At 52.0% G+C, this 21,062-nt stretch overlaps 9 protein-coding genes across 9 annotated transcripts; 4 read left to right on the top strand and 5 right to left on the bottom strand.

The window, feature by feature from the left end:
- Positions 1-208: 208 nt before the first annotated feature.
- Positions 209-810, bottom strand: BDW70DRAFT_126859 (uncharacterized protein). Its single transcript, XM_073735163.1, has one exon. It carries the CDS (start codon positions 790-792, stop codon positions 571-573), a length of 222 nt encoding a protein of 73 aa, XP_073600691.1. The 5' UTR covers positions 793-810; the 3' UTR covers positions 209-570.
- Positions 809-3,382, bottom strand: BDW70DRAFT_126858 (mitochondrial intermediate peptidase). Its single transcript, XM_073735162.1, has one exon. It carries the CDS (start codon positions 3,292-3,294, stop codon positions 895-897), a length of 2,400 nt encoding a protein of 799 aa, XP_073600690.1. The 5' UTR covers positions 3,295-3,382; the 3' UTR covers positions 809-894.
- Positions 3,383-3,481: 99 nt separating this feature from the next.
- BDW70DRAFT_126857 (MICOS complex subunit MIC26/MIC27) lies at positions 3,482-4,503 on the top strand. Its single transcript, XM_073735161.1, has 3 exons — positions 3,482-3,523; positions 3,582-3,647; positions 3,725-4,503. The coding sequence occupies exons 1-3, from the start codon at positions 3,509-3,511 to the stop codon at positions 4,382-4,384; spliced, it is 741 nt and encodes a 246-aa protein (XP_073600689.1). The 5' UTR covers positions 3,482-3,508; the 3' UTR covers positions 4,385-4,503.
- A 1-nt stretch (position 4,504) lies between these two features.
- Positions 4,505-5,913, bottom strand: BDW70DRAFT_126855 (putative Golgi reassembly stacking protein). Its single transcript, XM_073735160.1, has 4 exons — positions 5,792-5,913; positions 5,566-5,741; positions 5,422-5,505; positions 4,505-5,351 (listed from the first exon to the last, which is right to left on the bottom strand). The coding sequence occupies exons 2-4, from the start codon at positions 5,731-5,733 to the stop codon at positions 4,587-4,589; spliced, it is 1,017 nt and encodes a 338-aa protein (XP_073600688.1). The 5' UTR covers positions 5,734-5,741; positions 5,792-5,913; the 3' UTR covers positions 4,505-4,586.
- On the top strand, positions 5,914-6,970 carry BDW70DRAFT_126853 (RNA methyltransferase). Its single transcript, XM_073735159.1, has 4 exons — positions 5,914-6,034; positions 6,089-6,187; positions 6,264-6,556; positions 6,627-6,970. The coding sequence occupies exons 1-4, from the start codon at positions 5,958-5,960 to the stop codon at positions 6,869-6,871; spliced, it is 714 nt and encodes a 237-aa protein (XP_073600687.1). The 5' UTR covers positions 5,914-5,957; the 3' UTR covers positions 6,872-6,970.
- A 135-nt stretch (positions 6,971-7,105) lies between these two features.
- Positions 7,106-11,301, top strand: BDW70DRAFT_39059 (DUF3591 domain-containing protein). Its single transcript, XM_073743906.1, has 4 exons — positions 7,106-10,349; positions 10,408-10,464; positions 10,557-10,745; positions 11,061-11,301. Exons 1-4 carry the CDS (start codon positions 7,363-7,365, stop codon positions 11,146-11,148), a joined length of 3,321 nt encoding a protein of 1,106 aa, XP_073600686.1. The 5' UTR covers positions 7,106-7,362; the 3' UTR covers positions 11,149-11,301.
- A 428-nt stretch (positions 11,302-11,729) lies between these two features.
- BDW70DRAFT_126850 (serine/threonine-protein kinase) lies at positions 11,730-15,016 on the bottom strand. The gene is made up of 4 exons (XM_073735158.1): positions 14,533-15,016; positions 12,761-14,478; positions 12,645-12,707; positions 11,730-12,577 (listed from the first exon to the last, which is right to left on the bottom strand). Exons 1-4 carry the CDS (start codon positions 14,789-14,791, stop codon positions 11,834-11,836), a joined length of 2,784 nt encoding a protein of 927 aa, XP_073600685.1. The 5' UTR covers positions 14,792-15,016; the 3' UTR covers positions 11,730-11,833.
- On the bottom strand, positions 15,002-17,032 carry BDW70DRAFT_126849 (FKBP-type peptidyl-prolyl cis-trans isomerase). Its single transcript, XM_073735157.1, has 4 exons — positions 16,686-17,032; positions 16,204-16,635; positions 15,440-16,148; positions 15,002-15,375 (listed from the first exon to the last, which is right to left on the bottom strand). Exons 1-4 carry the CDS (start codon positions 16,776-16,778, stop codon positions 15,170-15,172), a joined length of 1,440 nt encoding a protein of 479 aa, XP_073600684.1. The 5' UTR covers positions 16,779-17,032; the 3' UTR covers positions 15,002-15,169.
- Positions 17,033-17,308: 276 nt separating this feature from the next.
- BDW70DRAFT_146822 (putative DNA damage repair protein Mus42) lies at positions 17,309-20,849 on the top strand (the record flags this gene model as incomplete). Its single annotated transcript, XM_073738630.1, has 3 exons — positions 17,309-17,363; positions 17,428-18,213; positions 18,271-20,849. 3 exons carry the CDS (start codon positions 17,309-17,311, stop codon positions 20,847-20,849), a joined length of 3,420 nt encoding a protein of 1,139 aa, XP_073600683.1.
- Between the last annotated feature and the right edge of the window lie 213 nt (positions 20,850-21,062).

Here is a 21,062-nt window from a genome sequence, read left to right as displayed (position 1 = left end):
TAGAAAGGGAGGGGATGGGATGAGGGCTCGCATACAAAGGCGACGAGATGACAACACAAGACAGAAGGGGGAAGACTAGCTAGAGGGCTCTCATAGGTAGATCGTAAAGGATGGGTCGGATGATAATCGGTGAGTTGGAATCGGCGAGACAGCCGCCATTGCACAGCAAGTAAGTAGGTGGTACGGAAAAAGCATGGGATTCTTTAGCATCCAAAAGCTGCAGTGTATGTACATGGCGGTACATGTTCATGTACGTAGGGTCCAGCCAGGTGACTTGACCGTTGCGAGTGCAATCTGGGGTCATTCGGCTGTACGACATAGCCCCTATATTAATACTGTGAGTCGTTATAGGGGTAGGTGATTCTTCACGCGGAGTATGCAGTGTATCAGGCGCTGCTGAATGGTACTTGTCTGACGTGTTCATTGGTTGAGTAAGCCGATTCAAGGATGTATACCGACCTGTGTAGTAACGGCGAAGGTATGCACAGCCGAGCAAAGCGAGAAATAAGCCGATATGTGTCACCTGCTGTAGAAACCTAGTAAAGTGCCTGAGACAACTTGTGGGACTTCTTACGGCCGTTGCAGTTGCGCTACTGCAACATCCTTGCTGGAGATCAAATCACTTGCAGTGGCCATCATTAGAGGCATCTCTCTACCGATCTGTGGAAGAAGACCTCTCAAGGTTGACGGAGCCCAAGACCGTGATTGCATAGGACTGCTAGGTAAGAGATGGTCGGTGAGCAGAAGAAAGCACAGAGTGAGCTCTGGGCAAGACTTCCGACGGCTGTCCATACAGTATGCAGATTGCAGACAATATACATTTATTGATTAGTCTATGTTCGCGGTATACTTGGTATAATACAACAGTTCTGAGTCTGCAGTAGGGCGGGGCGATTAGCCTGATATGCCATCACGGCCGAGTCCCCACCGTCCAACTTCACGCATGGCCTCATCCCCTCCTTCGACAAGGCGACCGTTGGCATTGGACGGATTCTGCGACCCCAGAACACCAGCAACACATTCCCAGCCGTTGCGTCCTCCGCCCCACCGCAGGACCTCGTTCTTGTACCGCTCTCCGGCAGAGCGGTCAACAGCCGCAGCTCCAGCTCCAAACACGTCTTCCCAGAGCTTATTGGCGATTGCGCGGTCGAAGATGTAGCTGTAGTATGTGGCGCCGTATCCGTAAAGGTGACCGAAGAATCCTTGCCAGGAAGTTGAAGGGCGGCCGTGTTCATCTACGGGGTCTGGGAGGCTGGCGTGCCTTGAGTAGACCTGCTGGTAGAGTTTTGTGGTGTCGAGGAAGGAGTCCCCGGTCTTGGTGGTGTGGTAGGCTTGGTCGACGAGCGCCATGAGAATCTGGGCCTCGTTCTCGACGGCGCCGTAGATGGCGCCGTGCGCGGCCCGATCCTGGGCCATGTGGTGGATCATGGTTTCAGAGAGCGGTTGGTCGGTTTGCCAGTGGCGGGCGTAGAGAGCTAGCACGGACGGGTCCGTCGCGAAACGTTCCATCAGGACCGATGGCAGTTCGGCAAAGTCGGTTACGCATCGCGTACCCGAGATGGACTGTAACTGCGTCTGGCCCAGAATGGAGTGTAGCGCGTGGCCCATCTCGTGGAAGAGCGTGCGCACGCTGTGTTCGCTTAGAAGCGCTGGCGTGGAAGACGAAGGCTCAGGGAAGTCGCACACAAGAGCGATGGTTGGTAGCTGACGGAGTGTCTTGGATTCTGAGTTGACAGCCGTCGCCATTCCATCGTTCGGGTGAGCGACAACCGCGGAAGTGTCCATCGCTGCCGACTCCGCAATTTCCTCTTGAGTAATCTCTCTCGCGCATCGCAGAGTAAAGTGGGCTGGGTTAGGGTGTTTGTTAGGGCGAGAGAACAAATCACAGTAAATGACGGCTACTGGGCGGTCCGCCTCGTCTACCACGTCCAAGCGGCGAACGTCAGGTGTCCACGTCTCGCCAGGAGCAGCTTCACGGGGTACTAAACGAACGCCATAAAGGCGATCAAATAGACGAGACAGTCCCTGCATTACGGTTCCGAGAGAGAAGAACTCAGGGATGGCAGCCAACTCGCGTGACTTGCGGGTCTTCTGAGACGTTTCATACTGTCGTACCCGCTGGTGAACGTAATATGCGTGGTCCCAAGGCTGTAGCTCACTCCCCTTTTGCGCCTGTAACTGGGCTAGTTCTTCTTGCACATCCGGGCGGTTCCTTGTGATAAGAGTGGTCAGGAATTCGGATACAGCTGCAGGGCTTCTGGCCATCTTGTCATTGAGAGTCATGTGTGCAAAGGTCTCGAAACCTGCGAGCCGAGCTAGTTCTGTGCGCTTGGCAAGCAACTGCTCCAGGCGCTGAATCTGCCGCGAGCTAGCAGTACGTGTAGCCTGATAGATCTCGCGACGGACGTTCTCATTGTGCACGGAACGTAGGGCTAAGCGCGGTATCAGCCCGGCAGTAGGAACAGCGGCGGAACGCGGATTCCATCGCTTGATCTGCTGGATCAATATAGGATCTAAGCCACGAAGATCGTTCGTTGGTACAACAACATGTGAGCGCGCAGGCTCCGCACCATGAGCAAAGGTCGACCCAAGCTGGCTGATCTCGTTTGAGAGGGTGACGAAGCGCTGGCGCTCAGGCGGAGGCATATGGATTGCCGAATTGGTAAAATCCTGGAGCAGGATACGGGCGACAATGGTCTCCTCGGAGGACCAATACGCCGTGACCTCCGGCTGATTCAGCGCCGCACGTAGCTGATCATGAAGACCAGTCGTGGTGTTGAGCACGTTCATGTACTCGAACATCAAGGCATATGCCTGGCCCGCCGCCTCTTGAACGGGCGGATCCGGGTGAAAGGCCCGGATAAAGTCGGACAAATCAATGACGCGACACAGCAGGTCGCTCAGGCGGTCCAACTGACGTACCAGGCCCCGATATTCATCGACCGTCGACGCGGAGAGGACTTGAGATACGATCGCCTGACATTTCTGTAGCGATACCTGGGCAAAGGCGCGGAACCCGTCAGGACTTGTTAGGTACTGATTCTGAACAAGACCGGTCGGCTTCCGGTCTGGGGAGAAGGATGACGACTCGGAGAAATCGCGCCAAAAGGACTGCGAGTCGAAGACTCGGCGAAGGGTATCGTCGTCGGAGCTCTTGGACGGCGAGGAATGGGCAGGGATGACAGGCGCAGATGCAGACGCGGGCGCTGTTCGGAGGGCGGACGTAGTGGTGATGGAGCGACGGTGCAGGTGTTGTTGTAGTCGACAAGTGCGACAGATCCACGGCCGCAGCATATTAGTCTGGTAGATATCTAATATAGTACATTAGAGAGAGGAAAGAGAGAAAAGAGAGAAAAGAAATGGCCCTAAGATGGAGGGTGACGAAGTATGAAGGATGGATAAGGACGAACAACCGACTGCGGCCGAAAAAAACTTGGCACTTTTCTCTGGACTTCATTCCATCATCTCATCCTCTCCTCCTCCTAGACCCCCATCAATTGCCCGCAACATGGCCATGTATCAGGTATTTCCCACTCATTATTGTTCTTGTCGTTGTTCTTGCTAACCAATTGCTTTACCAGCGACTCTCTGTGTCTCTGCTGGCCGGAGCCGTGGCCTTCTATCCCCGGCAAGCTCATGCCGAGGAGGTATGTCCGTTGCTTGCTCTGGCCCAGTGCTCAAGGGCTAAAATACGCTCGATCTGTTCTCCCTCTAACTACAGCAGAGAAAACCTATCTACGATGACTATCCCGCCGAATCCCCAATCCCTCCTGCCCCAGCCACTACCGAACCCATTCCCGCGTCTACTCCCGAACCTACGACAGTCACTACAGCTCTCGCCAACACCAGCACAAAATCGCCCTCGTCCCCTACGCCAACCGACCTCCTAACTGCTCAAATTCGCCAGGGTCGTCTCTTCCTCTACCAGCAGTCCCGTGCCGCCGAGATCTGCTTCAACGACATCCTCTCCCGCGCCCTCCACATCGAGAACGCCTTCACCAATACCATCGCCTCGCTGGCACCCTCGCCGGAGTCTGGGGAAAAGATCCTACCGGGCGGTATCTACGTTGTGGTTGCTGCTATGGCCGGCTCCATCGTTGCCCGTAACCGCGGCCGCTTCCTTCGCGGCACTACCCCGTTGGCATTCGGTACCATTGCGGCTTGGTCTCTCCTTCCCGTGACCATGCGGAATGTATCTGACTTGATCTGGGAGTACGAGAAGCGCGTCCCTGTCATCGCGGACAACCACCTGTACCTCCGGGAGCGGGCGGAGCACATATGGACCACTGGTGTCGCTCACAGCGCCATGGCACGTGCGCAGATGGAGGAGAAGATTGGGGACGCTCGGAAGAAGCTGGAAGAGGTTGTGAGCAAGGGACACTAAACCGACTTTGCTCCAAATTCCTCTCGTATCTCTTATTCACTCAACTACGTTCTGATAGCGGTGGGCCTGTGTCCTATAGCGCATATGTATCTGTAAGAGATTTTCCGACGAACAGGATCTAGACAGTTCAGTTTCGTTTGTAATATGGATATATCATAAAAAAAGCCGAGAACACCTGCTGCAAGTCGTAAACAAGTCTCTTCTATCCCGATTCCTTTTGCTCCTGCAACTGCCCAGCCTTGGGCGGCGGCGGGAGCGGTGTTCCTCTCCGTGACGGTACATGATCCTGCTCCTTGCTTTTCTCTTCGCCCTCTGCAAAATAATCATCAAACGCTCTTTGAGGTGAAGCTCTGGCATTCCCCCGCGCCTTTCTCCCATGGTGTGACACTTGGGGAGCCGAAGCCGCGGGTGCCAAAGGCGGAGGCGAGGTCAGATTCGCCGGAACAAGGAACTGCGGCGATTGCCCAGGAATTCCAGCTTGCGTAGGCATAGACGAAGCCGTTGGCTCAGGAATAGGCGTCGACACCCCATCAGCGCGTGTTTCAAACACCACCTCCCCTGGCCCCTCGACTTCCTCGCCCAAACCCACTGGCAGTCGATGTAACGCTCCAAAACCCAACTCTGCCCCCAGGGCACCTTCGCCACCCCAGCCTCGTGTAGGCACCAGATCAACAGTTCGCACCACGTCGAATTCGCTGTTATAGACCCACAGCACTAGAGTGCGGTTCAGGTGGTCTTCGACTAATTCTCCTAATGCCGATTCGCCTCGTAATGTGCCGCTAGGTGTGCCGATAATGTAGTCGGAGTGAGGAAGAAGACCGGCTCTGTATGCGGGGCTCAGGGGAGACGGGATATTCAGGACATGCCAGATGTTCTGTGTAGAGGATAGCGGAGCTAATTGAAGGGCTAGGCCGAGTGTTGGATCGGATGGGGAAACGGCGATTGAGATAGTATGCGTTCTTTGGCCCTGCGTGACGGAGACATCACAGTGACTGGTTAGCGAGACGCTCTAGGGTAGACAGTAGCAGACTATATACCTTTGCGCTCCAGACTGCAAAGGTAACTCGGGATCCTGCGCAATTGCGCACCTCAGTCGCGAAGAGGTTTGGATCTGGATCATCCTGCAGCTTTTTAGTTTATCAAGCCTCATAAGCATCATGTGGAAGGGGGGTGTAACGCACGATCAAACGCCCATTTATCCCAACAATGAAATCAAACCAAGGCTCCAGTGGTAGCTCGGGGTCCTTGTTGCGGAGGACCTGGAATCCAAAGGCGCTATCCGACCGCGACTGGTGGGAGCTGGTATCAGAGTCTAGCCGACCAATAAACCGGTTCAGAGCCCCAAACATTGTGAAATCTGTTTAGTTGTCAAAACAGCCGCAATAAGTATGAGGGGTGACCACTTTCGTGATGAAGCTGTCCTCAAACGTGGGGATGCAAACAAAACAAACCCGCGTTAATCAGTAGATTATGGATAACTATCGGAGGTCGACCATTTTCGGACCAGAAAGAGACGGAGCTTTCTGCTCTTTCACTCTTACTTCACCCATGTCTTGACCACGATCGAGCCACCATGTCCGGTGACGAAGAACCTCCTCCTGAGGTCCATCATTATGAGAATCGTGGCCAGGTGCCTTGGGACATTCAGAAGTACGAATACCGCCCCACTGGCTTCGGCAGGAATCAGCTAACGCCGCTCTCCAGCTACTGGTCCCAACGCTATGATCTCTTTACCAAATGGGACGACGGCATTTGGTTGACTGATGATGCCTGGTTTGGTGTTACTCCAGAGCCAGTGGCTACGTACGTGATTTTTTACCCAAGTCATCCGAGTTCTACACTAGAAAGCACAAAAGCGCTAATGTGAATCATGCTGCAGAAAGATCGCAGAGCAGGTAGCGCGCGCTTCTCCCCCAGAGCGGAAGATCCTGGTAGACGTTTTTGCGGGCGCCGGAGGAAATACTATTGCCTTTGCTCGGTCCGGGCATTGGAAACGAGTTTACGCTATCGAGAAAGACCCCGCGACACTGCGGTGCGCGCAACATAATGCAGAGGTTTATGGGGTCGCAGACAAAATTACCTGGTTCCAAGGAGACTGTTTCGATATTCTCAAATCACAATTAAAGGACTTGGCGCCATATAGCGTCCTATTTGCTAGTCCGCCTTGGGGAGGTATGTCTGTTCCTACGTTCTCCTGCTAGCATTTTTCACTCTGGATACTAATCTCGCTGGTTCACTGTAGGACCCGGATATCGATCAGAATCTGTATTCGATCTTAGGACGATGGAACCATACTCATTGAGTAAGCTGTACACGGAGTTTTCTCTTTTCACACAATATGTGATACTCTACTTACCACGAACATCTGACCTCAATCAACTAGCTGCCATGGTTAAGAATGATGGACCTGCTCCGGTGATGCACTATTGCATGAGAGGGGCTAGTAAAGCGTTGTGCATTTTCTATGGCGGATTCAAAATATTTTAATAGCAATCCTCAGTGCTTCAAACTACGCGAGACCTTTGAAAGCAAGGAAAAGATATTATCAAAAGATCTGACGTATACCATTTGAAGCTCTTCTCTGAACAAGCCATAAGTAGATCAAGCTAATTACCTGATTTGGTCTAGCTCATTTAACTATCTTCACGTGCTCGTTCTCCGCTTCATCCCAAGGTTGAGCCTCACCTGCAGATTCCTGCTGTGTCTCTGTTCAGGACAAGCCTTCATTTCTCTCCTTCACCTTACATATCGATCATTCCTCCTTAAGAGCCGCTGCTATTCCGTCATTATTCTCCCGGCAATGATATCACCTCTGCTTCAGTTAAACGTCTCGTCTCTCGAACCTGCGCCGCTTCTAAACTCCATGCTCGCACATACGCTATCCGTCACGTCAACCACAATATAATTTGCCTTTTTGCGTCTCCCCAGGGCGTACGTTATCTCTTTGAACGTTTCTTCTTCTCGTTCAATCTTCGACCATGCCGCACGCGACAGCTGCCTCTCCAGGCGCCGAGGTCGAAGATGCCGACTTCGATAATGTCATGCGACAGATGAACGGCCCCATGACGGATGGCGGCATGTCCTTCGACTTTCTATCCCGAGAACTTGAACCCGGCGAGAAAGCAGACGACGCGGTCGATTACGAGGATTTTGATGACGACGAGCTCCCGGAGGAAGAAGAAATTACCCAACACAACGCGCGAGCAGTGGCGGAAAATGGCCTTGAAGCTCCCGAAACATCGGATAATGCCCTTTTCGGAGGTGGCGGGGATGACTTATTTGAAGCGCCAGGAAAAGATGAGCAGGCTGCGCCCGACGAGCTGGATGACTTGTTTGGGGAGGCACCTTCATCACCGCGTCCTGATTTAGCCGACGAGACCCGGGATTTATTCTTTGAGGAGGAAGAAGAACGCCCGACGGCGGTTCAGCGACCACAGGCGACTCAGATGGAAGAGGATCAGGAGTCACTGCAGGATGATGAACCGTTAAGTCCTGTTGCTGATGATATGGATCCTGCCTCTCTACGTGCCTGGAAGTTACAGCAAGCTTTGTTTGCCATGTCCAACGTCGGTCCAGACAATCCTCCGGCGCCGCCTGAGAATGTCGAAGAACTGCTCCAATCTTTGTTTCCCATGTTCGAGCGCAATACCCTGCCTCGGTTTCTCGAATTGATCCCACACAAAAAGGCCTATTTCGTAGGCAAAACGCCACTGAAGCCGCCAAAGCCAGTTTTGCCAGGAAAAGTGAATATCGAATTAGCACAGGATCAGGAGAAAGTATTCAGGTCTGGCGGTCAAACGTTCAAGCGCTCGCTGGAAGCCGAGCACCATGGCATTGTCCCAGTTGCCGAGACGTCGCAGGAAGAGGAGGAAGAAGAGACCCGAGACGAGTTTGACCTTGATTACGAATCTGATGAACCACTTCCTGGGGGCATTACCGCGGAAGATCTTCGCGTTGTCTGCGCGGACTGGGATGTCCGGGATGACATCCCCACTATGGATATCGACGAACCTGCAATTGTAGAGAGCGCTGAGGATGACTGGCTTTTTGAGACAACACGGCCAGCCAAGAAGCGCAAACTCGGCCGAGATCCCATGGAAATAGTTTCATTATCCCATATTGATTTGCCTCTCCTCGATGATCCGGAGCAAGCAAGCTCCAAGGTTGCGCAGAAGGTCACCTTGGATTTGAACGACCCATATATGCTGCTTGATGAGCGAGGTCCTGATACCGCTGCATCGAAACCCAGAGCATCAGGCGTCCGCAGCAGAGAGGAGATGGATGCCAATGTTACTCGGCGTCTCACAGCGCGCTATAACATCTCAAACGATCAGGCCTACGACATGCTTAAACAGAACCACCAGAACAAGGTTCGCAGCACTCTGGGTAACGTCACTCTAGAGCACAGTATGCCCGCATTACGTTTGCAGTGGCCTTACTACAAGACGGAGCTAGCTAAGGCCGAAGCAAGATCTTTCCACCGTCCAGCATTATCATTTAGACCTGGACAGAGCTGTTGGTTCAAGAATCCTGCTTATATAAAACGCAAGCACCAGAAGGGCAAGGATATTCGTCAGCTTTACGACTCAACCAAATCGCTTTCAATGGCAGACAACTCCCATGTTCTGTTGGTTGAATATTCGGAGGAGTCACCGCTCACTCTCTCAAATTTCGGTATGGCCAACCGTATCATCAATTATTATAGGAAGAAGAACGCGGAAGACCCTACCCGGCCTAAGGCCGAGATTGGGGAAACTGCAGTTCTTTTGCCTCAGGACAAGAGCCCGTTTTCCATCTTCGGCCACGTTGATCCCGGGGAAGTGACACCCGCCATCTCTAACGCCATGTATCGCGCGCCTTTGTTTCCCCACCAACCAAAATCCACTGATTTCCTTGTCATCCGCAATAGTACGGGTTCAGGTGGCAGTGACTACTACATTCGAAACATTGATAACATATTTGTGGCTGGGCAACAGTTTCCTTCTGTCGATATCCCGGGTCCGCACTCTCGGAAGGTTACGACGGTTGCAAAGAACCGGATGAAGATGCTGGTTTACCGCCTACTGAAGAAGAGCCCTGACCTTCGGCTGTCCATAAGCGATGTCACTGCTCACATCCCTGGTACAAGTGACATGCAGAATCGTCAGAAGGTCAAGGATTTCCTTCAGCATGATAAAGACACCAAATATTGGGTGCCTCTTGAACCCGTACCAGAGCAGGATGTCATACGGTCATGGGTGCAACCCGAAGACGTCTGTCTTCTTGAGGCGATGCAAGTTGGTCAACAACATTTGCATGATACCGGATATGGTAATGATGCTGAGACAGGAGGCGACGACGATAACGATGAAGAGTCGGAAAGTTTTGAGCAACAGATGGCGCCGTGGAAGGCCAGTCGAAACTTCTTACTGGCGTCGCAAGGAAAGGCTATGCTGAAACTGCATGGCGAGGGTGACCCTACAGGACGTGGAGAAGGTTTCAGTTTCATCAAGACATCAATGAAAGGAGGGTTCAAAGCAATTGGTGAGAGTGTTGAAGACAAGTTGGACGCGCAACGTTTGAAGGAGCTGGGCGGCCACAGCTATAACGTCGCACGCCAACAAAAGTCCTACGAAACGTCTATTCGACGAATCTGGGACGCCCAGAAAGCAAGCCTATCGTCCACTATTGAACACTCGGACGACGAGGTTAACATGTCTGAGGAAGAGGAAGATGACTTTAACAAGCCCACTCCGCGTTCGGAGGCTCCAACACCCGCTCCGGCCCGCCGGGATGATGAAACGACCAGTCAATTCAGTAAAATGAGTCGAATGAGCATGTCGGCTCATAAGGGCAAAGTCCTTCGTATCGTTCGGCAGGTTCAAGATAAGGACGGAATCCGTCAGAAAGAGACTCTGGTTTCAGATCCGCGAGTGATTCGACACTACCTGCAGCACCGACACCGGGTGGAGTCGCTCACCACAAAGTAAGTCATCCCGCCCTTTCCACGCCAACAAACAGTATACTAATAACAGCAACATTAGACTTGAATCCCTGAAACCTACGGGAGATCCTGAAGTAGACGCCCGGAACAAGAAGCTGTATGGCAAACTATTTACCCCTTTCCTTTCCCCTTCCGTCTCCCATGAACCACCGCTACTAGTATCAACACCCTTACTAACCCACTGTATAGCCTCGAACAAGAATTAAGTCGCCTAAACCGCAACAAAGAACGCCGCTTCGCCCGCGAAAAGCAAAAGGGCGTCCTGCGCAACTCAGCAGACTCCCCCGCCGACGGCGCCCCAGGATCCTCCAAGGCTGGCGGCACACAGCGCAAATGTGCCAACTGCGGCCAGGTTGGCCACATCAAGACGAACAAAAAGTGCGTATACAACCGCTCCCGCTCTGCCGGAGTGGCCGATGGATACCCCGATTCCTTTGATATCACCCAGTCGTTCTTTATCAACCACCCCCCTACCTTCCCTTAACTGTCCTCATTCCCACATCGTCCTGGCTAGTTTCCCCCTTATTCGCAGCAACGTGACAACCAGAGAGGCCAACGGTCATCTGGTTCTGCTTGGCGTTTGTTGCCGTAACTCCCACACGGTCCCAACCCCGTCATTTTGAACTCATCACGACAGGCATTTCAATATTCGGTTCCCAAAGCTAACATCTCGGATCCCGCGTTCTATAACAGGCTCTGTCCGCTTCTGAACGGAACGATGAAACCCGAAGACCGTGTCAGCGATTCCGCCTTCGCTATAGGCGCCCCCCCGGCCATCTAAGGGGGAAACGAAATCTGATGTTCTTTATTTACCCTATGTTCACTTACAATACCCCGCTGTGCTTAGAGAGCGTGTTGGTCGTCATCTTGTTGGACAGAATGGATTTTAGACCGGCAATTCGTGCTGCGAGGCTGCTTAAGCATAATTGTATGGCTAACCAGTGTTGCAATGAATGAGTTCTTCATTTCATTTCTCGCGGTCGAAAGGAGTGACTCTGGTAACTTCAGGGCAAGACCGCCAATCCATTTCACGCAGCAGCCAACAGACCTATATGTCTGACAGGAGTCAGAGATAATACGAGCTTCTCATGCAGAAGATGGTGTTGTCATTTGCTTGCATCCCGAGCTGGTTTCATGATGGTCCACAATAGCTCTAATGCAACTCCTTCCGTAGTTACATGGCTGCAACGACAACCAGGCATCTAACTGATTCGTGATGTACGTAGATATTATCAATCGAATTCGTGAGATTACGTCTATCTACAATACAAGTTCTCCGTCTAGTGGTCTGATCACGTAGAGGTCATCTTCGATTTAAAGATGTCAGTGCTGTTGTGGCTCTTAATGTTATCGAGATGGAAGGTTTCGAAGCCAATAATACACAAAGCCAGTCACACAACAAACAAGAAGAGAAACACAAGGTCAACTATAAAACTATCTTAAGAACTCGTACCTTCTGACCCTCGTCAGCCATATAGGTCTGTTAACCTGCTCCTCGGGAGAAATTGTCGGCCTCGCTCTGAAGTTATCAGAGTCACGCCTTTTGGCCGCCGATACGTGTATCCCAGAAATGCGCCCCTCTTACGCATTTCTAGTACAGTTCTCCGAAGCCGCCTGTCCCTTAGGATCTTGTCTCGAGCCCGTTTTGGCTCCTTCAGTCTCTTCTTGTGCTTCAGAGAAGCGATCGCAGTGTCTTTGGCGCCATCATTTCCTTTCGGATACGAACTGGGTTTAACATCCGCCTTCAAAGGCTGGTCAGGCTTATGAAGCTCTCCCTTGCCGCCAAGCGGATGCCCTTTATCCTGGGCTTCATCCAGTTCGGAGTCAGAAGAGTCGTCTTCGCGGTCGCTAGGATGTTCGCCGTCGTCGAAATACCGTGTGTCTTCCCACCCTCTTACCATGGGAATAAAAGGTGGAGACATGCGGTGAATCTGCTCCCAGTTAATCCCGCGAAAAAACCGGTGAGATTTGATATCCGTCGCATCATCGGGGTAGACGTAATGACCTTGATAACCCGGATTCAATGAGTCCGGCTTATAGAAGGAACACTTTGCCGGCTTGGAACTAATAGCGTCGTTTTGTTTATATTTGGGTGAAGACAAGCGGAACTCCTTCTCTTGAAGAAGGGAGTTTATCACGTCAATCGCGTCTGCTGATACCAGTTTGTCCGTGGGTCGGTGGACTGGGAAGTACAATGTCTGGAGGTGGCGCTTTTTCATGCTACATTAGCAAATTCCAGACATGATGAACAAACAAGCTATATTGGGGACCACTCACATGAATCTTGAGTTTTGTCTGATGACGATCCTCAGAAGCAAAAGGAGTGAAACCGTACAAGCACTATGAGAATGTTAAAAGAGCGACAAGCAGAAAAGCAGAGAAAAAGTAAGTACCTCATACAGTATGACGCCGAGGCTCCACCAATCGCATCGACCGTCATAAGGGTGGCCGCGAATGACTTCTGGAGCCATGTATTGACTCGTCCCGACAACACTTCTTGCCATCGTTCGGGTTTGATTCTTGTCACGCCAGTGCAGGAGGCCGTGGGTGGGAGGGTGAATCCAGTCATCCTCCACATCCTCACGAGTTGTGCCGAGGGACTGTGTGTTTGCATCGTGCGACACTTTCTGGTCTTCAGCGTCACCGTCGATCTGGATGCCCAGCCGCTTGAGTAAGGAGTGACGTTGATAAGTAAAGTACCACTGGTCGTGCGCCCAGTGTCCGTCGAAGGCAAGACCAAAATCTGATATTTTCAGATGACCAGATTCAGAGATAAGAAAATTGTCAGGTTTCACGTCACGATGGATGCAGCGAAGCCGGTGCGCTTCTTCAATACACAGAATCATCTCAGCGACATACCACCGGGCAATGCTTTCACGAAGTATGTTATGTCGGATCAGCAGACCAAGGAAATCACCACCAACCATATAGTCCATGACTAAATAGAGATGTTTCTGGTCCTGAAAGCTGGCGATCAAAGGAACCACCCAGCGGGATTTAGCAGAAGCGACTAAAAAGTCGCGCTCAGCTCTCAGATGAGCCTCTTGGCAGTTCCGGATCATCACTGACTTCCTGATAACTTTCATGGCAAAGACATCCTTTTTCACCCCTGTCATTGCTTGACGGTGGCTAGTTTTGGGGGCAAGCGGAACTCGAACCGACTGAGTCTGTTCGTCGGTGCGTTTCTCTCTCACCAGCCGAACAACACCGAAACTTCCTCTCCCCAATATCTTGAGGGGTTCGAAGCCTGCGAGAGAAGCGGTTCCGGCACGAGAGGTTTTTTCTTGCGGGCGACTCTTCAGAACTCGATATTGGCGAAGATAATCTCGCTCTTGAGTGACCCAGTGTTTCCTGACACGGACCACCTCCTCCGGGCTGAGAGGAAAGGTCTCAATGTACTGATCTAGCTCCAATCGACGCTGTGTTCGTGCATCGAGCCCGGATAAGAGAGTATGAAAGTGTGTCTCTAGGAACACTTTCACGATTGCGGTTGCTTCAGTAGTCTGGATCGTCGGTGAGACCATCGGGGACTCCCTCACTGGGCTGAGTGGGCGTTCCGGCAAGTCAGCTTGTGAGTCGGTATGCTTGAAACCTGGCGCTGGATCGTTGTTGGTACTCCCTGACGGTGCTAAACTCCCAGGGGATACAGATGTAGGGGCCGTAGACACACTGTCAACTGGCGAGCTTTTGCTACTAGGGGTCGATGAGCCAGAACTTCTCTCTCTCTTGGGATTACCACGGTCGAGCATCATGCGCTGAAGCTGCGCAGCTTGTACACTCTGTCGGACACCAGGCTGCGAACGACGAATCACCGTACGACTGCCAAAGGACGTCGACAGCTTTAGGGACACGAGTTTCGCAAGCTCGACTGGAGTTGACTGGCTCCTTTTCACATCAAGGAGTACTGGACTCACGGCATCCTCTCTCATTGTTCGCGATTGCTCTTTCTGCTGTCCTCGTGCAACGCTTCCTAGGGAGTCGGCCTGACTATGGCTTGATGGTCTTGGCGTATGACATGGGTGATCGCGACGATCAGAGACATCTTGGTGTGAGGTTCCTTCGGCATCTGAAGAACGGCTATGGGTGTCATGAGACTTGACTGGTTCGACAGCTAGGGAGGTGTATATTAGCAAGAATCAAAAGTATCAGCCTACCGTGAACCTACCCTGAGTGGGAATCTTACGGCCTAAACGAGAGAGTAAGCGAGAGCGGCGTCGTGGTTGGATGCGCACTCGTATGTTGTCCTTTGGGGCCCCGATAGGACCATCGGTACCTAAACCTGCCGACAAGGCTGGCTCCGTCATCGTCTGCTTGAGGCTAGTTGAGCCTCGCGCCGTGGACAAGCGCTGTCCTTGCTGACCTTGTTCCTCGGACATTGTGCAGATATAGCAAGATACTTGATAACGCGAAAGGTCGAGGCGCATGCGAAGGCTAATGATAAAATGAAGCAGCAGGATTAAACGACTGAATTTGCGAGCGCCTGGGGAAGACGGACACGAGTTGAAGAGAAGAAAGACAATGGGACGATTGGATGGATGGCAATGAGATTGAGTGGACTAGGGCAAACAAGAAAGCGCGACGGTGGCAGTGGCCACCTTCCCTTCCAAAGGCCGAGGATTTACCTAGAATTGTAATGGGAAAGAAGTATGATTTGATAACACCTATAACACCTATGATTCTTTTGGGCAAGGCAAAAAGCAAAGTGGAAGCTAAGACAAAAGACTGAAAGAATGGAGGTATATCATCCACACGTACGCTTACACCCGGCTCGTTCAGAGTCCATACGTTGTAAAAGAATCCCTCTATTTGATCTCCAGAAGCTTAACATCGAAGATCAGCTTTGAATTACCAGGGATGCCGGGAACACCCTTTTTGCCGTAGGCGAGGTGAGAGGGGATTGTGATACGGCGCTCGCCACCGACAGCCATGCCAGCAACACCGATATCCCAGCCCTTGATCACCTCACCCTTGCCGAGCTTGAAGGTGAAGGGCTTGCCCTTCTTGTTGGCTATAAAGGAGCAATGTTAGCGAATACCCAATTATCCAAAAGTACAATTAACCAGGAAACGTACAGTCAAAAACCTTGCCATTCTCGAGCTTGCCGATGTAGCGCATGGCGACGGTATTGCCAGAAGCAGCAGCAGGGCCTTTACCCAGCTTCTTGTCATCGATGATCACCCCCTTCACCTCCTTGACGCCAAGGGTGCCAGTCGTCTTCTCTGCCTTATCAGCAGGCTTCTTCTCATCAGGCTTCTTCTCCTTGGAAGGCGTAGGTCCCTGCTCGAGGTTCTTGGCGAATTGAACCTTCTTGGTCTCCTTCTGCTCGGGCTTGGCCTCAACAGCGGAGGCCTCGCCGTTGTTCTTCTTGAGCTTCTTCTGTTGCTTCTTGCTCTCACCGTTGGCTGCGGACTTCGCCTTGTCATCCTTGGCTTCCAGAGCAGCCTCATCGGCACCGCGCTTCTTCTTGCCCTTAGCGTCGACGAGCTTGGGTGCTTCCTCTTCATCGGTGTCGATTTCCGTAATCCTAGGGTTCTCCAGGCCATCAAGGTCATCGCTCTCATCATCCTCGCCCATCATGAGCTCATCCATATCGAGCTCATCCTCATCCGGAGACAAATCATAATCCTCCTCGTCCTCGTCATCATCTTCATCGTAGTCATCACGGGGCTCGTCAATAGGCATGACATAGTTTCCAGTGAGGTAAATGGTGTGCGTTCCGGTGACTTTGAAAAAGACACGCTCGCCTTCAGCGACAGTAATGTCAAGGGGCTGCTGGTAGTTCTGCAAATATATTGTCAGTAGGGGCGTACGCGTAGGAAAGTGAGAAGCAACATACCTTTTCGGGGTCCAGAGTGCAGACAACCATCTCATCGAGGTCCAAGCCCTCATCAGATTCAGCATCCTCGTCGTCATCATCAGTGGCGGGAGCCTTGCCCTTGACGAGCTTTGAGATGGCGGCCTTCAGGTCAAACTCTTCACCCTCGTCGGACTCGTCGTCTTCCGACATAGCATCCTCCAACTCCTTCAGGTAGGCGGCCTCCTTTAGTTTTCGGGCCTTTTCCTTATCGCTGGGGCCTCCGTTGACTTCCTCATCATCCTCGGAATCATCTTCGGAGTCATCCTCGTCTTCGTAATCGTCGTCCGAGTCTTCCTCATCCAATCCCGGGGGAGCGCGGATAATCCTGAGGGTCGCTCGAGGACGGCGGCTGCTGTCATCATCAAACTCGGGGGCCTCATCGGGGTCAATGGCAGCCATGCTCACTCGGAACTACTCCACTATTTAGCATGTTTCTCTATGCATATAACAGACTAACAAACCATGGCAGCAGCATCGGGAACTGCAGGGACCAGGGCACCATCAGCGGGCACCCGGAGAGCATAGACAGCAACGGGCTGGACACCGGACATCATGAAGCGCTTAAAGATTATGAGATTTGTAAACGCAATTGCTAGGGCAACGCTGTATGAATCGAAAGAACGATCGTCTAAAGCGCGAGAAAAGAGGGATAAATCTCGAAGAAAAGGAGCGCCTTCAGGTCCGGACGAAAGAAATCAACCACAACAAATATTCTGAAGAGAAAGCTCGAACAGTTAAGAGAAGTAGGAGAGAAGAGGAGAGAAAACAAATCGAATCGCAACTTTTTCGGCGGCTCCAATTTTGCCCCATTTTTATTTTTTTCACCGCTGGAGCTTTCCACCCTATAAGCAAGCTTGGACCTACAACGCTTTGATCTACCGCCAATTACTGCCCTTAGATTCTCACATGATTTCGTACCGTTGTCGCGTCTCCTGCGTCTCTAGGCAGAAGCTCCATCGTGCAGGCGAATCCATCCGCGAGAAAGATGTTTAATTATCTCTTTCTCGAGGCTACTCCGTCGCTTATATCGGTCGCCTTACTCTGTCCAGCCCCCCGGTCATGAGGTGATCTTGCTTTGCCCCTCATGGGCTCTCGGTTAGACGCAACTTCGAGCGCAGTGCGCAAACGAATTCAAAGCCGTAAGTGTCCGCTTAACGCCACCTGTGCCTTGGGATGACTTTGCTAACACACTCTCTCAACTAGACGCATTTGACGATGAAGAAGGCGAAGAATATGAAGCCTCAAAGTTTGGTGGGTTCAGCGACTATATGCGCCGCAAGAAGACCAAACTTCAGAATCTCGACAATGATATCCGATCCTCCGCCGCGGCCGATAACTGTCCTCAGATATTCCGTTCTGTTGTAGCATGCGTGAACGGCTACACTCAACCATCGCTGCAAGATCTTCACAAACTCATCGTGCGCCATGGTGGGGGTTTTCTTCAGTATCTCGATGGCAAGACCTCTGCAACCCATATAATCGCGAGCTCGCTCACTCCCAAGAAGAGGGAGGAATTTCGGCGGTACCGCGTTGTCAAGCCGGCCTGGGTTGTGGATAGCGTCAATGCTGGACGCCTACTTCCTTGGGACTTGTATCGGGTTTTGGACGAGGGGCAGGGACAGAAAGTCCTCAATTTTGAAGGTGGTCGGATTGTCAGCCAAGCGAACAGCCCACGAGCAAATTATAAAGATGAAAGCCGAGCAAGTCGGTATACATCACAGTTGCCACCCGAGCGGGCGACAAACGACAGGTCCCCTGATCCTTCTGAGACGCCCGCGAGTAAGCAATCGAATGATGCGACGCAATCAGACTATGGTGACTTTCCCAGCTTCTCCTCCTTGGATCAACCGGCTAAGTCCGCTACCTCACCCAGCTCTCCTTTGCCTCATGGGCAGGGAGATTGTCTAGAAGAGCCACTTACCACTCCCGGCGTGTCTGCAGAAGACCAACGCGCCGGCATGGACACAAAACCGAGCCCGCAACAGCCAGGTACACTCTCCAAGTCAGAAATGACCTCGGAGGAATACAATGCTCAGCTTCTGTCAGACCCACGAATGAGAAATTCCAGCGTGGTAAACCCAGACTTTCTACAACAGTATTACAAAGAATCTCGACTACACCACCTTTCGACATGGAAGGCCGAATTGAAAGCACAACTCCAGTCGAAGGCGCAAGAAAAAGCACGCTCGCAACGACGAAAGAAGCTCGTCCCTGGAGCCCGGAGATACATTATGCATGTTGATTTCGACTGCTTCTTTGCCGCTGTCTCCACATTAAAGCACCCAGAACTTGAAGGGAAGCCTGTTGCCATTGCACACGGAACCGGCACAGGCTCCGAGATTGCGAGTTGCAACTACGTTGCCCGTGCATCTGGCGTAAAGAATGGCATGTGGATGAAAGGCGCCTTAGAGGCATGCCCAGATTTGCGCGTCTTGCCCTATGATTTTCCGGCGTATGAGGAGGCGAGCCGGAAGTTCTATCGTGCCATTCTCGCCATTGATGGCTTGGTTCAGAGCGTTAGCATTGATGAAGCGCTTGTGGACATCACAACTATATGCCTTGAGGCAGGAGGGTCGGAGGGCAAGGGCGTATCTGAAGGCTCGATTTACAGAGAACAAGCCAAGGCTGATGAGATAGCGGAACAGTTACGGGCCGCAATAAAAAGAGAAACAGGCTGTGCAGTTTCTGTCGGAATAGGGGGTAACATCTTGCAGGCAAAAGTTGCCCTACGAAAAGCGAAACCAGCCGGCCAGTTCCAGCTGAAGCCTGATGCTGTTCTCGATTTCATAGGAGAACTTCCTGTACAGAACCTTCCAGGTGTTGGCTACAGTCTCAGTGCAAAGTTGGAAGACCTTGGCGTGAAAATCGTCAAAGATATCAGAGACCTCTCACGTGAGAAGCTTTCGTCCAGCTTGGGACCTAAGACGGGGGCAAAACTCGCGGATTACGCGCGTGGTATCGATCGGACTGAAGTTGGAAACGAAGTCACACGGAAGTCAGTCTCTGCTGAGGTTAACTGGGGCATTCGTTTCGTCACTCAAGATCAAGCGGAAGATTTCATGCGGTCCCTGTGCGAGGAGCTACACCGAAGACTCGTCGAGAATCTAGTGAAGGGCCAGCAGCTCACGCTCAAGGTCATGCGAAGGGCTCTCGATGCCCCGTTGGAAGCCGTCAAGCATCTGGGTCATGGGAAATGTGACGTTTTCAACAAGAGCGTCATTCTCGGGATAGCCACGAACGCAGCAGATGTTCTTGGAAAAGAGGCCATTGCTATGCTTCGAAGCCTCGCTATTTCCCCTGGTGATTTAAGGGGGTTGGGCGTTCAAATGACCAAGCTCGAGCCGCTTAAGTCGACATCCGAGAAGCCTGATGGCAGTCAGCAACAGTTGGCTTTCAAGGCATCCACAGCGCCTAAGCGTGCACAACCTATTGATGATCCAGACCTACTAGACAGCCCTCGCAAAGGTGAATCGGAGTCAATACGGCATGGTCCGCAACTAAACGACACCACACAGAAATTGCTCAATACATCTGGAACCCAGTTCATTATGCCCTCCCAGCCGGACCCTGCAGTCGTTGCTGAGCTCCCAGGTGACATTCGATCCAAGCTCGTTGCGCAAGGTAAACCACGAACCATGCCTCGCGCTGGGTCACCAATGGGTCCAGGCTCTGCCGTTCGCCAGCAGCCCGCGCCGGTTCTGCCTCCGCAGTCCCAATTAGATCCGGAAACCCTAGCGGAGCTGCCAGAAGATGTCCTCGCCGAGGTACTACGTTATTACAACCAGCCGTCTGTCAATAACACTGGCTCGACAAAGCCACAAACAGTGTCATCACCGCAACCCAGACCCTCTGGATCGACTCTCAAACTACGCAAACCAACGACCCCACCGAAGAAACGCCGTGGCCGCCCTCCTCTCAAACCACCCCAATTCTCTACTCTAACTCAAGCAAAATTCGCATTTCCCAAGTCAGATACCCGTCCCTGCCGCCTCTCGCCATTCCAAGACCATGAGCTTACTTCAGACCCCGAAATTTCCGCCGACTTCCTTGCTGCCCTTCCAGAAGATATACGCTGCGAAGTCCTCGAAGAGCAAAAACAAAAGCGCTCCCGATTATTTCACCAACGAACTGCATCCACAACCGCACCCAGAAAGGTTCCAGCAGACCGAGGCCATTCTCAGCATCAAGAAAAACACGTCAACCTTCCAAACCTCCCGCCGAAACCAACATTTACCTCCAAGCGCCTCTCTAACCCCTCGGACCTGCGTGACGAAGCAACAGCTTGGCACGCCGCATTTGCTCAAGAAGGGCCGTTCCGCGAAGATGTTACCGCTCTTGCGGTTTACTTGAAGCGCGTTGTTGCTGAAGAACGGGATGTCGAGAAGGCGGTCTCTTTGGTGAAATGGCTTGTATGGTTGGTCGAGGATGAAAGAGGAAATGGCGGTGCCAACGATAGTGCGTCAATAGGTGCCAGTTCAACTGTGGGTACTGGTAAGGAATCTCAGGATGGTGTGCCAGGAACTCAGGGTGCGATATCATGGGATGAGGCCTTGAAGTGTCTTAAGGATGGTGTTCTGGAGGGATTAGAGGAAAGGGGCATGCCTGCCGTGGATTTTCTTGACTGACTTCCCGGCTCTGCGTTCTTGTTAAGATTTGAGCTGACTAGTTGTACATAGTATCATTGACGATGATATGACTCTTGATTGAAAGCTGGTAACCTTCATATTCGTTGTTAATATACCCCGTTCTAGTAGTAGGGTATCATTGTATTTTAAAATGAGACCTGCCGATTTATATTATACCACTTGAGCGTTCTGAGAGCTATATAATTCAACCTT

The sequence above is a fragment of the Aspergillus foveolatus genome (assembly GCF_047715535.1).
Source record: "Aspergillus foveolatus strain CBS 279.81 unplaced genomic scaffold BDW70scaffold_2, whole genome shotgun sequence".
NCBI lineage: Eukaryota > Fungi > Ascomycota > Eurotiomycetes > Eurotiales > Aspergillaceae > Aspergillus > Aspergillus foveolatus.
The sequence above is the reverse complement of the archived record's forward strand: the minus strand, read 5'-3'. Positions and strand labels throughout refer to the sequence as shown.